This window comes from Mugil cephalus, chromosome 3 (genome assembly GCF_022458985.1).
Source record: "Mugil cephalus isolate CIBA_MC_2020 chromosome 3, CIBA_Mcephalus_1.1, whole genome shotgun sequence".
Classification (NCBI taxonomy): Eukaryota; Metazoa; Chordata; class Actinopteri; order Mugiliformes; family Mugilidae; genus Mugil; species Mugil cephalus.
In genome coordinates, this window is record NC_061772.1 from 10,672,321 (window position 1) to 10,689,540 (window position 17,220).

The 17,220-nt window shown below is 45.3% G+C and overlaps 1 protein-coding gene across 1 annotated transcript; it reads left to right on the top strand.

Annotated features, from left to right (window-relative positions):
- The first annotated feature begins 3,979 nt into the window (after positions 1-3,979).
- Positions 3,980-12,224, top strand: dld (deltaD). Its single transcript, XM_047579762.1, has 12 exons — positions 3,980-4,461; positions 4,674-4,970; positions 5,653-5,713; positions 6,349-6,606; positions 8,019-8,079; positions 8,188-8,318; positions 8,428-8,597; positions 8,693-8,909; positions 9,013-9,189; positions 9,279-10,008; positions 10,128-10,383; positions 10,494-12,224. Exons 1-12 carry the CDS (start codon positions 4,408-4,410, stop codon positions 10,497-10,499), a joined length of 2,418 nt encoding a protein of 805 aa, XP_047435718.1. The 5' UTR covers positions 3,980-4,407; the 3' UTR covers positions 10,500-12,224.
- The last annotated feature ends 4,996 nt before the right edge of the window (positions 12,225-17,220 follow it).

The window sequence follows — 17,220 nt, forward strand, 5'->3', positions numbered from 1 at the left end:
GGTGGAAGCATAGCGCTAATTATCATCACACACTGAGGCTAACAGGTGGTGTAAGTCGCTACATTCCTGACTGGGATGGTAGGTGGGCTGCCTCAGGTCTTCATGGCTCAGATGGAGCGAGGTGAGTCTCAAGTTTCTGACCTGATCACGGTGCTGTTGTTGCTGGAGGAGCCTTATCCATCAAGACACTGGCCCGGACACATGACTCTTCCTTTATAGTTATAATCAGCATAAGAAAGATCAGATCAGCACTCTATCTATCTATCTATCTGATCTATCTATCTATCTATACACATGGATGATGGATGACACATATGCAGTGGCTGCGTTTTCAGATATTTGTATAATTGAATCTTGGCCTCTGTTCAGTCATTCGTGAGCCCTTTCAGCTCAGACGCAAATTAAATATCTCAGTCCCTCACTCAATTAAAACCAGCATCCTTGCTGCGCTTGTGTGAGAAAGGCACAGAAAGAGTTACAGACTTAGATTGACTGATCAGAGTCCCTGTGAACTTTGATTCCTATAACTGACCAGACCGTGCGCCGCCGCGCAATGTGCAGCTATGTGTGTGTGCGTGTGTGAGAGGGTGTGTGTGTAGCTGGTGTGATGGTGATGATGTGGAGGTTCCCACGACGGCCATCCATCCATTTCTTGGCACATACACTCACCCGGGCACACACACGCACAGGCCATATGGCCACCTCATACCGTTGCATGCCTCTACTGTGATTTGGCCCTGGGAGGCAGCATTAGTTTCATTGGGACTCCTTTGTGGGGGAATAGAGACAGAAATAAAGGAGTAAGACGTGGAAGGAACACGCTGACACAGTTTGGAAAGATAAGGAGAAGAAGAAGAAGTGGTTATAAAAGAGAAATTAAGATTGTATGGAGAGATAGGGAAGCCATTTGGTGGCTGGTTGGTGTTGTGGTGTTTGGTGAGCAGATGGCCAGGGCTCGAGGAGGGGCGTGTCTTGTCCTCACGACCCTTCACAAATCACACGATTCTCCCCCAAGGGGCTCGCGACTCGCCGTTCAATAGGAATCAATGGGAATTACTTCGCGAGAGAAAGGGATGAATGGGCGGCGGGGCGCGAGACCTCTTCCTTTGTTGTTCCCCTGCGTGTCACAGAGCTCCTGGTCACATACACACACACGCACTCCGACAAGCACTCGCACAAGCAGTTACCGCCGTACACACACACACACACACACACACACACACACACACATAGAGAGAGACAACAGGAAAGCACTTCAGTTAAACAATCGACCTCCAGTTAAACAATTTTTTAACCTCAAGCGTACACGCGCGCGCGCGCATACGCACGCACACACAAAGAGGGATCAGAGGGGAGGAGTTTCTTACTTTCTGCTGTTTCCTTAAGACACAATTAGGCTGGAGAATCTCCTGGCATAAATTATGTTTTAGGGTAAAATATCTGTCTTGGTGCTCCTGGAGGGGGCTGGGGTGGGGGGGGGGGGGGGGGGGCTTTCCATCTCACCATGCCTTTCAGTCACGCTTTGCTGGCGTAATCGGAAAATGTGTGCCACGTCATGGTGATGAATGACTGATAGTATATTGGACTAATACAGAGTGGGAGAGAAAGAGCACCGGGGACCTCTGAAAGTCGGGATGAGTGTAAATAAAGGGCTTCAAGAGAGGGATTTTACGCCACGCCACATAGGAGCGCTGCGCACTATTGACACGGGGGCTGAAATCAACTGGTTAAATGAAATGAGGGGCTCGGAGCAGCGTCCTGCAGCTAAACACACATACGGGTATCTGGAAGGACGGTGGCAGGCAGGGATAATAGTGTTAAAGCTGAAGGTTAAAGGCCTTTCAATCAGCCTCAAGGGGTGCAGAGAGCACATCATGGACACGCAACCACATTAGACATCCCCAGCAGGGTCATCGGGCTTGTCCAGTGATGGGACTCCGGCTCTCACATGACTATGCATCAGCTGTGTACGTGTTTTGTTGCGGATCAAAACAGTGATGCTATGCAGGGAGAACAGCTCGAATTAAGGGAGTTCATTGAGATCCCCTCATCCCGGGACATGTGTCTGTTCATATGGTGCAGTACCTACTCAGATTTACTTGCTCTTCAATTCCAGTGCATAATAATTAAAATATGGTCTTTGTCATTAAATCAGAATCAGAATGTGAAGGATGTGATTGACAAGTGTGGCACCCAAACCCAATTAACTCTGGCTCTGACCAACCAGCGACTCTCTCCCCGTCTATTCATACCTAGACACTGTTTTATAAACAACTCATAGAAGACCCGCATTTGCCTGACTCACTTTCACCCTCAGATTTCTGTGTTATTGTATTTATTGTTTCGTTATCAATACTCATCCTTCACCCTTCACAGAACACGACCACCATAACACAATAATTCCTTAGAGCTGTTTGTGTTTGCTAAAAGGTGGATAATATTCATGGTATGCTATCATCAGTTACGTTAGAGCCAGAGATGAGCTCATGCCAACAAGTGCGCATTCTTGGCCACATTTTTTTTTCTGCGGATATGCAAATTAGACAGTGGGTCCTTGAGTTAGTGCCATTATGTCTCATTAGCATACACAGAGTATACTCGGAGGTTTATTTTGAGCTCGATCGTTAATTTGTAGTGTTTTATCTCTTCTGATTGTAGGTATTGTGATATGTCATTATCAAACATGTTTTAGATTACTGTTTGTGCAACCATGCCTTCCCTCTGTCTCTCTGTTTCTCTCTCTCTCTATCTCTGGTGTTGTATTATTGTGGGAGAGCAGGTGCTGCCGGCCCAATTACCATACAGCTGAAAGCACAAAGAAAAAAAAAACTTTACTCCCTCTATGACTCCCCTCCTCCTCCTCCTCCTCCTTCTCCTCCCCCCCATTCTCCCCCTCCTTCTCCTCACAAAGTCCCTTAATGACAGCCACGCGAGTGACACACCACCAAGTCTTTTTTTACTGCCTCTACCAAAGAGCAAGTAAGGGAAATACATAGGCATGCGGTGAAAATGAGGTGCATTGGCCTGGAGCCAGTGTGCGTAATTTGGTGCGTCTTTGCGCACTTTCAGAGAGTGTTTTACTTTCGAGCACCCAGGGCTGGTCTTTATCCATTTAATGTGATTAAAAATATAATTTAACAGTATGAATACAGTACATTTGGCAAGTGGTGGTATTTATTCGGGAACTGATGGTGCAGGGTAAATGAATACATCTAATCTGAATCTTGGCATGACAGCGATTCTATTAAATAATACTAGGATAAAGGAAACCTGTCTGGCATTTTATTAATCCTTTAATCGGCATATCAAGGCACCGACAAAACAACCGGACTACAGATAATGCATTACTTTAAATGATTAGGCCTCATGTGGAGATATGTGGTCTCAAAGACATGAAATAAAGATAAGGTAATAAGAACAGATCGACCCGTTGTGCGGGTGTGAACATGTGAAAACCACGGCGGGAGTAACACCATAGGAATTTGGCGGAGCAGATGGTCGTTGTAACGCAGTTGGGACGCCCGGCTGGCCGGCTGGCCATGCAGGGCACAGGCAAGCCAAGGCTTTATCATAACCCCAGCTATGCGCAGCCACCGTCAGACTGGCTGCTGCGTACATAAATCTTCTGATGGAGTGGAGGATTTCGTGCAGAGGTTAAAGAATTTGTCGGAATGTAAATGGGCCCTGTGTGTTGTGGAGGAGGGAGGCATCAGGGGAAGCAAGGGGTTGTTGCACATTTAACAGCTCACTAGCCATTTGGTCTGTCCCTTTGAGGGAAAGAGAGGAGGGGGCGGGTTTAGAAAAGTTGTGTGCCCCCCCCGCCCCCCTCCCTTCTTTGTGATGGCCCCGGGGCGGACTTGTGGTGGTGGTGGAGGGAGGGGAAGAAGAGGAGCAGAGGGGCTCATTTGCATCTTATTACCCTTCGCCTGCTGGTCCAGTATAAAACCCTGTGCGGGGCAGGAGACCCATCAGACACACGCACTGTTACACTAAGAGAAGCAGAGAGAGACCGAGACTTGTTTTCTGTTTTTAGGATCAGCATATCATGAGCAATCAAGTGGAAAAATAAACAAGGCCACCGAGAGCTGCCTCTGCACCGACTGATTGGAATTAACTGACACATTTCCATCGGAAATTTCATTCACGCTTCTTCACGGGGGATCCTTCTGGTGGGAATTATATGACACAGTAAAACTTTATCAAGAACTCACGCCTCGTATGGGAAAATAGAGGAGGAGACAAGACGCACCAAAGGAAAAGTTTTACTTCCATTTTCACTCCTGCGCGTCAAAACCTCGCACTGACTGTGACTCAACGGAAAGCTTTTAAAACTTTCTCCATGATTGTTTGAGCCGGGCTACACGGACCTGTGGAGCTTTCACTGCTTGTTTTGGGGCTGTCAACACAATGGGGCGCCTGTGTCTGCTCCTGGTTGTCAATATCTCCCTACTCACCTGCCAGGTAGGTTCAATAAAAAAAATTTAAAAAAAAAACGGAGGGATTAAAGGGCACGCTGTGTTTGTCTATGATTTTGATAGCAAAAAAATAAATAAATAAATAAATAAATACATTCTTCTCCTTCACGATGATGCTCGTAATTCCATAATCATCCAAGAGGATACTTTTACTCTCAAACACTGAATTGACTGTGATAGTGCGTCTCTGTGTTACAGGTTTTGTGCTCCGGAGTGTTTGAGCTGAAGCTGCAGGAGTTTCTCAACAAGAAGGGGATAGCGGGGAACGTAAACTGCTGCCCTGGAGGGTCCGCTCAAGCCCACCAGCAGTGTGAGTGCAAGACTTTCTTTCGAGTCTGCCTGAAGCATTATCAGGCCAGCGTCTCTCCCGAGCCTCCCTGCACCTATGGCGGTGCTGTGACTCCGGTGCTCGGGTCCAACTCCTTCCAGGTGCCCGAGACCAACGCCGACAGCTTCACCAACCCAATCCGCTTTAACTTCGGCTTCACATGGCCAGTGAGTATGAGAATGAATGTTTATCACAATGTATTAATATGAAAGCCTATCCAAACTAATATCCACTGCCTGATTTTTTTTAAAAAAAAAAATAAGATTAATTTAGGATTTTATACATACTTGGATTTAATAATTTAAGATTAGATTACACATTGTAAGAGGGCCAAAACAACGTGCTGCCCTGAATGTATAGTGGGATGTATTATCTTCGATGAGTGCAAAACGCAACAGATGCTCCCAAACTCAACACTTGTGAGGGTCTTTGTCAGCAGTGTGTGAGAGGGGCTATTGTAGTGTTTCTGTGCTCTTTGGTGGGATAAAACCGGGAGGGGAGGGTTGTGTGTGTGAGAGGCGGAGGAGGAGGGGAGGGGGGGTGTTCCACCAAACGCTTCTCTCCTCCGACCCGCCGTGGTGGGAAATTTAACATCCTCTGAGTTGGCACATCATTGGCAGCGCAGCGTGAAATTCCGCCTCGTTTGGTTTTACGGCGGTGTCAGAGTGTGATAGTTGCAAGGGTGTGAAAAAGGAGCAGGTAGCAGGCCTTATTAGGCCTCTAATCAACACGGGAATTAGGCTGTGAAGTTTATTGGGAGGCCTCCTAATGGCCCTCTGCTGCTCCGCGGACGGAGAGGCGGCCTCTAGGCAGAGCAGCTGTTGACTCTCCCTCTCTTTCTCTCCTCAGGGGACGTTTTCACTGATCATTGAAGCTCTGCACACTGACTCCCTGGACGACCTGACAACAGGTGGGTGACAGCCAGAGAAGGCAGCCGTGTAACCCAAAGACAGACCAGAAGGCTAATAGTGGCCTTGTTTTCTTGGAGTGGCTTGTTTTTCACTTTGTGTCCAGTCATTGTGATAAACAGGACACATTAAGGTTGATTAATGTCTAGCATTTTCTATTTTAAGTTTTTTTTCTGACAAGCACAAGTCATAAAACATTCCTTCAAGCCAGATGTTATTTAATTATCATTACACCTGTGGTCTTATGAAAGTGCAAATATTTCATCACATCTATGAAACCAAACCAAAGTTTGTCAGTTAGTCGTCTCTGTGCCCCCTCTGATCACTGCAAAAGGGATGTATAACTGACTGCAGTGCTGGAGAGACCGCGTGGAGTAGGTCGATATAGAAAATATAAGTGGCGTAGTCAAAGTTTGCCAGAAAAGCCTTTTGGTAATTCAGAAAACACAAAAAAAGTGAAAGGATGACAGCCTCTGAGCTTCCGATGTAAACCAAGAATAAAAACTGAGTTTATGAAAGTGACATAAAAAACTGTGAGAACCAAATGGGGGACTGTAGATGAGAACATCATCAAGCATTTAATCATAACAACTAACACAACATGACCCATAACGAGCTGCGTGATTCACTTTTACAGACAACCCTGAGCGTCTGATCAGCCGAGTCACCACTCAGCGTCACCTCACTGTGGGAGAAGAGTGGTCCAAGGACATGCAGACAGCCGGCAGGACGGAGCTGCGTTACTCCTACCGCTTCCTGTGTGACGAGCACTACTACGGAGACGGCTGCTCCGTCTTCTGCCGGCCCCGGGACGATGCTTTTGGACACTTCACCTGTGGCGAGCGTGGAGAGATCATTTGCAACTCTGGCTGGAAGGGCCAGTACTGCACTGAACGTAAGTGGGTTTTCTTATCAGTCCCCCCTCGCAATCGTTTCAGTCTTTATGGAGCCGTGTGAGGAGAGGCCATAAATAAGGGGAGATAAAAAAGGACGGGCATTTCTTCACCTAATGCAGTAGTTAATATTTAAATCCTGACAGCTGCTTGTGAGAGAGATAAGCTAAGGAGGTGGCTCAGTCGTTTGTACTAGGTGCTGATGTTTACACTGCCTCGGTACCATTGCAAGAATAATCCATGTTCACGCTAGTTTCGCCTGAAATTAACTGGAATCACCAACATCTTGAAAATATTTTAACTCCAATTACTAAAGAGGTAAAATACTTGAGTTTCTAGAGTTTATAAAACTAGTTTCCACAGAGAATTTCCCCAACAGTCATTTGCCTCTGTTTATTGTTCGGGGACATTTTCCACCTCATAATACGGGGCCCGTGTGCAACAGGCGTCAGTTAGTTATCCCATAGCACCAGAGGCCTCCATTCTAATGAGCCGCAGTGGCTCCTCAGTAATTCACACGCCGCGTGCCTTCCATTAGACCACTGGGGCCTCCTCGCCCCAAACCTCCTCCCCGATTGGCCAAGTGGGGGTCCTGTATTGTTGTGGCTCGGGCTGATGATTGGCCGAGCAGGGTTGTGTATTGTTGTGGAGGGGGCAGCTGCTCGGTGAGAGGAGACAATGGAGCAGCTGTCTGGTGGTTAGCTCCACACAGACCAGCTGGCCCTGGGGGGCGGGGGGGAGGAGGAGGAGGAGGAAAGAGTGAGGAGAGAAGGGAGGAGCAGAGGAGGGAGAGGAGAATCTAGGAGAGGAGAGGAAGAAGAGGGGAAAGGAAGGGATAGGTGGATGGAGGAGGAAGGGAGGAGAGGAGGGTGAGAACGAGGAGGGAGGGTGGGGGGAGAAGGAGAGAGGCCAAGGGTGAGAAACGGGACTTCTGACCCACAGTCAAGGGGAGAAAGGGGGCTTTGTGTGGGAGGCTTTTGTGTTGGAGAGCAACCATGTTAAAAGAAAAGGCGTTTTTGACTGGCTCCTCCGTTTGGTGACCAAAACTGTCGTATCTCCATGTTTGGCTCTCGAAGCTGAAAAGAAGCTGTTACAGTAACGTTGTCAGTAATGGAGAAACTAGTAGATGTCAACCTGTGGTCAAGAGAACCTTCCTGATGTGATGTTGTTCCTCTTTGGTAGTTAAATTTGGTTCAGCGTTACGTCAGTTATTAAACGTGGTTGGTCAGGTCCCTGTGACTAAAAGGCTAAAAGAAGAAAGAGGATAAAGAGACAGACAGCTGAGCAGACTGACCGAAACATCCGCAAACCGGGCATCACTTTAAACAAGCCATCTGTAGATGGGATATTGATGTAAGGGACACACAGTGGATTTCTCGTTATTCACCTGCCACTGTTTGTTTCCTCTCTGCAGCAATCTGCCTTCCTGGTTGTGATGAAGAACATGGCTTCTGTGATAAACCAGGAGAATGCAAGTAAGTCACAAACAAGGTCCCCAGTTTATAAATGTACAACAAAATCCATCTGCTGTTCTTCCAAAGTGTTGGTTCCAAACGATATTAAAATAAATGTTGCGTTCCCAGGTGTCGTGTGGGCTTCAGTGGTCGTTACTGTGATGACTGTATCCGTTACCCAGGCTGCCTCCATGGCACCTGCCAACAACCTTGGCAATGCAACTGCCAGGAGGGATGGGGTGGGCTCTTCTGCAACCAGGGTGAGTTAACTGACAGATGTTTGTGCCCCAGTGACACACAGGCAGCCTTTGTTGCTTCATATTCAAGCAGCACTGTCAATTAAATGCTTTTTATTATTGGTGCTTCTAGATCTGAACTACTGCACGCACCACAAGCCCTGTCTTAATGGAGCCACATGCACCAACACCGGCCAGGGCAGCTACACTTGCTCCTGCCTGCCTGGATTCACAGGTGCCAGCTGTGAGATCCAGGTCAACGAATGCTCTGGAAATCCCTGTCGCAACGGAGGCAGCTGCACTGTGAGTATGAAGTAAAAAGTAAAGAGAGGTGCAGCGCGTGGGTGTATATATTCGGGGCCTGTGTGTAACCACTGTTTACATTCTTTCTAATACAGGACAATGACAACGGCTATAAGTGCACCTGCCCACCTGGTTTCTACGGCAACAACTGCGAGTTAAGCGCCAGTACGTGCGCAGACGGGCCATGCTTCAATGACGGACGCTGTGTTGACAACCCTGAAGGTGGATACTTCTGCCAGTGCCCGATGGGATATGCTGGCTTCAACTGTGAAAAGAAGATCGACCACTGCTCCTCCAACCCCTGTTTAAATGGTACATTGTCTTCTGTATTTTGAAGTTTGTCTGAAGCTACAGTTGAAGCTAAACCTAGAATGAAATATCTAATCCTCTGTCTTTGCCTTAATCCCATCTGCAGGTGGAGAATGTGTGGATCTGGTGAACTCCTACCTCTGTCAGTGTCCTGAGGGGTTTTCAGGTCCTAACTGTGAGGACACCAGCAGCAGCATCTCTGGGTACTGTCTGTCCTTCCCGTGTCAAAATGGTGGCACATGCCAGGAAGGAGTGAACGGCTACACCTGTACCTGCCCTCCAGGTATGACAACGTTCAACAGATTCCTTTATGTACATTTGTCATGTGTTGTTTTGTGTTTTCAAGGTTAATAAACTCAAATCCCTTTGCAGGCTACACTGGCAAAAACTGCAGCTCCCCCATCTCCCGCTGCCATCACAACCCCTGCCACAATGGAGCCACATGCCATGAGCGCGGCGGACGCTTCGTGTGCGCCTGCGTGCCTGGTTACGGCGGTCACAACTGCCAGTTCCTCTTACCAGATGTCCCCGTGGGTCAGCCCGTTGTCGACGGACCGGATCGGCGATATTCTTTCTCAGACGGTGAAAATGCCGAAGATGTGGGGGATGAAGACAACGGATTTCCTTGGACGGCCGTGTGCTTCGGTGTCTTCCTCGTTCTTGCGATGCTGATCGGCTGCTCCGTGCTGGTGGTCTACGTTCGGGTCAAACTGCAGGAGCGACACAGTCACCATGGCGACAGCGTCCACAGCGACAGCCACGAGACCATGAACAACCTGACGACCACCAACAATTGTCTCCGCAGTGACAAGGAACTCGGTGCTAAGATGACAACATCAATTAAAAACACCAACAAGAAGGTAGATTACCACTCGGACCTTGCTGGGTCGCTGGGAGGACTCAGTGGAATCAGTGGGCTCAACGGGACGGAGAAGAACGGTTTTAAGACTCGTTACCCCAGTGTGGAGTACAACCTGGTCCACGAGCTCCGGCCTGAGGAGCTGTCACTGTGTAAAGAAGAGGAACATGATGAACCAGAGGTCAAATGTGAAATGCTGGATGAGTCGGACACAGAGGAAAAATACAGGAAGAGACAAAACAGGTACACAACTACTTACATATGTATACTGTTTGGAAACTTCTTAAGGAAGTTCAAATGCTGGTTTCATCGTGTGTAAAGGACAACATTTCCTAAACGTGTTTGTGTTCTTTATCCAACAGTGATGCATCAGAAGAGAAAGAGGTGCTGGAGTCACCAGGCTGCAGCGACGCAAAATATCAGTCATCCACTGATTTGAACTGTCAAGCAGCAGGTGATCTCAAATACCAGTCCACTGGTGACGTCAAATTCCAGTCAGCCAGTGAAGTTGAATACCACAGTCCCAGTGGCAGCCGGTACCAGTGTACCACCGACACCAAATACCAGTCCGTCTACGTCATGTCGGACCAGAAAGATGAATGTATCATCGCTACAGAGGTGAGCAGTCAGATTTGAAATCATAAGCCAAGACGATAAATTACTGAACTTCAATCAGAAGTCGCATAAAAAAAGCTGACACTGACCTCACTTTTTTTTTTGTCTTACAGGTATGATATCAGTCAAGACCAGGTCAGATCAGTCTCATCTGGTTGATGGCGGTCTGCACACACCAACCCTGAGCGGTAGAGCTCAACTTGTCTCCAGGAGGTTTTACTCCTGCTGTTTGCTGCTGTTCCCTGGGATTTACCAGAGGGCTTTGAGCCAAGGTGCAGAGCAGAGTCAGTGCCTTCTTGGCGAGGATTTAGTACTACAGTAGTACTGAGGTTGATTTCTGGATATTGTTGGCCTCTATGGATGTAGGTCTCATGCTGACTCAGTGCTATGGACAGAAGACATCATAGGACAGAACTAGCACTCGTGCAGACTTTGTACATAAACGGTGCTGACTGAGTACACGTGCAGTCAAGTGGAGACGGCTGGATGAAGAGCTCGTTTGAAGTCTTCTACGCTACAAGAAGAATCACTGCTTGCAACAGGATCTCGTCTCACAGTGGAGTATCGACTTGGATGTTGACCGATGATATTGTAGTACCATGGTGTACTGATTGAATGAACAGTGTAGTACCTTTGGAGTACTGAGAACTTGAAGTACTGTTGTAGTACTGGTATGGGCTGTGGTTTTACCCAAATTGATTTTGAATTAATTAAATAGTTCATGTTCTGTGCAGTGCTGCAGAGTGGAGCGTGAAGCGGCAGATACATTTGAAGTCCCTGTACCATGTCGTCTCTTCATTGTTTAAAATTCATTCTTAAAATCTTATTTGGAGCTTACGTGACAAAACTAAGGAAAGGAGCGACAGTGGGACCCATCCAGCAGCTGAACATCTCTATCTCTGCAGCACTGACAGAAACAGCGTTGGCTGAGCTGGTTCTCAGCAGAAAGTAGAGAATACTCCAGTAGTGACTGCAGATCGATCCAACATGGATACTGTTGGGCCATACTGGCCTCTGACCCCTGAAGTTTGTGATACACAGGGCAATGTTTTGGGCAGCGCATCTTAGGAAAGACTTTCAGCATAAGAGGACAAACAAAGGAAAACAAATCAGCCCACAGTGAGGTTTAATTATCCATTCATCTATGATTACAGTAGTTCTGTACTGAACTTCATAACTCCCATATCCACTTACAGACATTTTTTCCTGGAGTCAGTGAGATTAGCGTTGCATTAATCCTGCAGCAACTCAAAATTGACAGCGCGGTCTTTTTTCCCTGACCTCTAATGATGCTGTTGTTTTCCAAGTAGGCTGAGCTAGTGTCTTAACTGCCAAGACCTCATTGCACTAAGGAGGTGTGTGTGTTTGTGTGTGTGTGTGCGCGTGTGAGAGTGAGTGTGTGTGTACAAAAAGAGGTTATGCCTGTGTATGGTGTCGATGTATGCACTGCCCACTCCCACCCCCCTCACTCCCAGTCTTCCACTATTATCCAATTCAAGGACACCGTCTCCCCGCCTGCCGCTGGTTAGGATCATTTGTTTCTATTTTATTTGTTATCTAAAGAAAGATGTATTCTTTTAATTTAATTATGTAATTATTTGTGCTCCATTTTGTTGTGATGTTTCTGTTAAACCTGTTATAATTTAAGTTGGATTTTTTTTTTTTATTTGGCAGATAATGTATGTATGTAAGTATGTATGTATGCATGTCTGTGTTAGGCACTTGAGACCACTGTGACTGTGTTGTATTTAAGAGAAAAGTCGTATGTACAGAGCCTGTCATTTTTATTACTGGGGGGAAAAAAGCAATATTTTTCCAAAATAAAAAAAGGAATGAAATATAGAGCATGTGGTCTGGAATGATTTTATATTTATATGTTCTGGTTTTTCTTGAGTTTTAATACATTTAAGGAAAGAACTAACTAAATACAATACAACCTGGAACAACTTCCTGTTGTGTTTTTTACGTTAAACGATGACAAAACTATATTAATGAAAGGAAAAGTAAACTTATAGAGTGAGACACTTTAACATCTAATTCAATTTGAGAGATTTGTTGTCACTAAGTGATAGTATTTGTATGTGTGTGCATGTGTGTGTGTGTGTGTGTGTGTATATTTGTCTGACGCAGCAGAAGACTGTCTCCTTGTGGAACCACTAAATGAGACAAAGACACACCCCATAATCATAGACCGCTTAGCTAGCCTCCTCTGAGGCCTGGGCCATCTCTTTGTGTGTATTTTTCTGTGTGTGCGTGATTATTTTTCTGTGTGTGTGTGTGTATTAGGGAAAGAGAGAGAGCGAAAGCATCCATATGCGCATGGTTTTGTGTGTGTGTGTGTGTGTGTGTGTGTATTTATAATAGTCTGTGCCTTAATGTGTTTGTGAATGAATCTCTTTCTATTTTGCATCAGTGCCCGTGTGTGTGTGCGTAATTGTGTTTTAAGCAGAGGGGTATTTATAGCTGGAGAGAGAAACCACCACTCTGGATTTAGTCCCGGTTGCCCCTGCCTGACTACTCTGTGTGTACAACTGTGTGTGCGTGTGTGTCATTTAGCGACCACTGGGAGCGCAGAAGTACTCATCAAAGAAACTCATCTGGCTTGCAGTCTTATATAAATACACACGCACACACAAGACGGTGAAATTTGATGACAGATGATCGGAAATCTACTACAATTATAGAGAACAAACTCTATTAAGTGTTGACGTAAAGCACGTTGACACACGCACCCACACACAGAGGTCATGGCCTGGTTGACTGAATATACAGTGAAATAACGGCGTAGAAATGAGGGCTACGTAACTTAATGGTTAATTCATACTGATAGAGAGTCACTGCAGTATTTGTAAGAGTATCTTTCACATCTCAGCTGACTTCACACACGATCGTAGCAGTGACCTCCCTCTGGTTGTCGACTCAGTGACGGTTGCCCTTCCAAAGACTGCGACTGTGGCTGCTCTAAAAGTATTTGCTTGTATTACACAGGCAGCGAGCAGTTGTTAGCACATACCATGCTAAGCTTTTTAACTTAACTTTTTTTCCGTGCTACAATAGCTTTTCGCTGAGTTGGAAAATCACAGGAGACAGGCTTAAAGCTGGTCCTTTGTTGTTGTTAGGCTGTGCTCCGGCCCCCGAAACAGTCGCACACACTCGCGTCCTCCCTCTCTGCATCTCTCTGGTGTCAATAGTCAGACAAAGCCCTGGTCACTGGCTGCCATATGCTGCCCCGCTGCACATAAAGAACAGCACTCTTTGAACTTCAGAGGGGGAAATCGAAACTCCTTCATGGTCAGATGTATGGAGAAATGTATTCAAACAGTCCTATGTCCATTTCACTTCAGCCAAGGCCTGAGTATAAGAACTCATATTGTAGGATGTAGGACTTCCATAACTGGGCAAACATAATATTTAAAGCCAAGGATACCAAGAAATACAACATAAAACGTGAGCATGAATCCTCCAACACAAATATACATATGTGTGTCGGGTGATATATTGTCTGTGTCATTCGCTCCCACTATCTCCTCTCATACACTTTTGATTTTGACAGGGAGTAGGCAGGACCGTAGCTAATCCACAGAATGGGCTGTTTAAGTGTGTCTATGCTATAATCTGATTAATGTGTCCATTCATGCGCTCCTCTCCTCTCCTCTCCTCTCCTCTCCTCTCCTCTCCTCTCCTCTCCTCTCCTCTCCTCTCCTCTCCTCTCCTCTCCTCCTTAAGCGCTGAGTGTAAACATGCATGTCAGTGTGCGCTGGTGTGTGTTTGCATGCTGACAAAAGTAGGAAGGGAGGAAGAAAAAAAGCTCACACTTGGCCACTGAACTTTTTTTTTTTTTCCACCTGTCACACACACACAGGACAAAGTGGCTGAAGGTGCCGGTAGAGATTTTTAGTCATTTCCCATCTCACGCTGTCCTCCTTCATTTCCTGCCATCTCTGTAATAAAGACATAAATACAAAGCCAATATGCAGCCATGCAAATGTTTTAGCCACTATTAGGTCCTCATTGGTCATGTGATATCATCAAGGAAGTGTTTCTAGTTGATTCTAAATTGATTCTACACCCTGATATAAGCCCAAACACATAAATGTTAAAATTATTTTAAGTTATAAAGGTAGTCATAAAGTTTCTGTTCAGAAGCCCTGATATACAACATTATCCAGTCAGTGGGGTACTACACAAAGAGACAGAAGCCAATGGAAAGAGGTCAATCCACAGATTAACTGATGCTGACAACATCCCACCGGCCAATTACCCTAAATAGTGTGAGAAAGTGTACCCAAGAGACCTGTTTCAGCGTCAAAATGTGCTCATACCAAACTGTTTTTCTGTATCTAAAAGCACAACTACTTTATAATTGTTTAACACCTTTGCACATTGATGTGTAAAATTTGTATAAAGCATTTATTCTGTGGACTATATATCTATAAACATTCATATCTATTACGATGTTTTCCCAGAAGACAGAATCATTTTGCCAAACAAAGGTTTTTCCTCACACTAAAGTTGCCCAAAACACATTAACTTTCCCCTAAAGCTAAGATTAAAATCTGTCTAAAGCTTAGATTTGGATCCTTACATACGGAGAGTTCAATGACGTGTTTCAGAAGCTCGTCTGGGTTTTCAGTAAATTTTAGTTCCTTATTCAATAAAACAGCAGTTGATCTGAAATAATGGACAAATGTAAAGTGAGATGCAGTGTTTCCAATGTCGCGTCTAAGTTAGTTTTTCATGTTTCTTCCCTTGAGCTTCATTCATGTTGAGATCATGTTTTATTTGCTTATTTGCACGATTATAATTTAAATACCACTTAATCACCAAATACTTCAGATAAATCTGTATTTTCGTCCACTTTGTTGATTTATTAAAACACGATGTAAACGTTAAGTCTTTGCTCTCTCTCTCCCTGTCGTCGTGTTTTTGCTGGTTTCAGGAGGCAGCATCATAACACTGGCCGAGTGACTTCACACCCCTCTCCACTCTCTCTATTATTAGCATTTCAATTTGTCACCAGCACAAATCCCCACACACCGAGCATCTCTGACCAGAGATTTTTGGGCTAAATCTTGTGGGAAAACAGAGATTTCTCTCTCAGCCATCCTCCATTGTTGGATTTGAACAAACGAAGTGACCACAGCAGCCCGAGTCACACAATGACAGACAGCTTATTCAGCTACTTCATCTGTCGCAGCTCCCCAGGGACCAGGCTCTGATCTTTTCCCAGAGCTCCATCTTTCTCTCTTTCACTCACTTCACCCCCTCTTTCTTCCTCTTTTCCTGATTGTCTCTCTGACTCTGCTAATATTTGCAAAACATGACTCTAATATATTCCCCCACCCCTCCCTCGGCTTTTTTGTTTTTTAACGTTCGTACTTTTGATTTTTTCTAGTTTTGGGACGCAAGTGAAAGTGGAAAGCAGCTAAAACAGTGCCTGGGTTGCCTTTGAGAGCATTGTTTTTGTTTGTATGTTGTTTATTGTCGTCTCTCCCTGGGGGTTAAAGTGGTTGTAAAGACAGAGTCATTCCTTCAGAGACACCAGCTCCCATCAGCACCTTCTGGTCATTACTGGTGCATCGTGGGAACAGCTTGGTGAGGACAATGATTGGCTAGAACAATGAAGCTGGGGGGCAACACAAAGGACACGCCCACTGCATGATGGGAAAGAGCAGCAGAGGAAGCAGATGTTGCCACTGAGGACACACAGGAGGGGACTCTGTCTCTCTCTCTCTCTCTCTCTCTCTCTCTGCGTGATTGCTTTGAATTTTGTTCAACTCTTTAGCATCAGGTGAGAAGACACAGCAGCTTTACCTGAGCATGAGTAGTTACACCACACCTGATAAAAAGAGGTGCCTCCGATCAGAGCACAGACTCACAGAAATGTGAGAAGGAAAATGATCTTAATCCTGTGCATCAGGATCTGTGCTCTACAATTTTCCAGTGCAATCAAAATGAAGACTGTGTGAGCTAGTTGGACAGCAAACATGCGGTGCAGGACCGTAAAGACCGATTGGAAAAACTGAATTCAAACTCATGACTCACATTAAACCTCACAAGAAGTGATCGGTCAAAGTTACTTCAGTGTCACCGTTTAGACGCGAAGCAAAACTTGCTGTGGTACGATAAAGAAGAACCTCAGCTTTTATTTCCTGGTCAGGACCTGCAGCATGTTTCAGTTGGGATTAGTTTTTGACTTCTTCTGGTTAACAAGAAATATTACACCAGATAAAAAGTGAAGGAATCTCAACAATGTTAAAAAAAAAAAAAAAAAAGATAATTTAACACAGTCAGAAAGCGAGGCTTTTAACTTGCATTGCTTTATAACCATTGCATTGTTTATGGTTTCTCTTGCGCCTGCATTTGAGATATTTATTTAGCATCTAAGCTTTTATTGCAGTTATCTATTATTGAAAAAAAAGGACAAATAGACCTTCTGTACTAGTCCAGTTAGTCTTTTATCTGCCTTTTTAGTTTTAGTTTTTAGGATATATTATGTGGACTTGTTTCCCTAACAGTCTCTTTATTTACTTATTAATTCAGGGTCTGAAGATATTCGTACATCTGATAACGAAGTTAATTTCCATCATCAGCCGTTAACTGGTTCGGTTATTACGCAGCAGTCACACTTAGTTTGTCAGTTCATGGGAATATGTTCTTCCTTTCAATGTGGCCATTCATGACGGTCAGACAAATAAGACAGCAAGCTCACACAATAATACTTGCCAATTCACCCGATGAAGACAAAAAAGGTGAACAGCTGATGGGAACAAACCCTCTCGTGTTCACTCACGGTGCCACGAGGGAGCAGCCATCGGTTAAAGTAAAAAGCGATTGAGA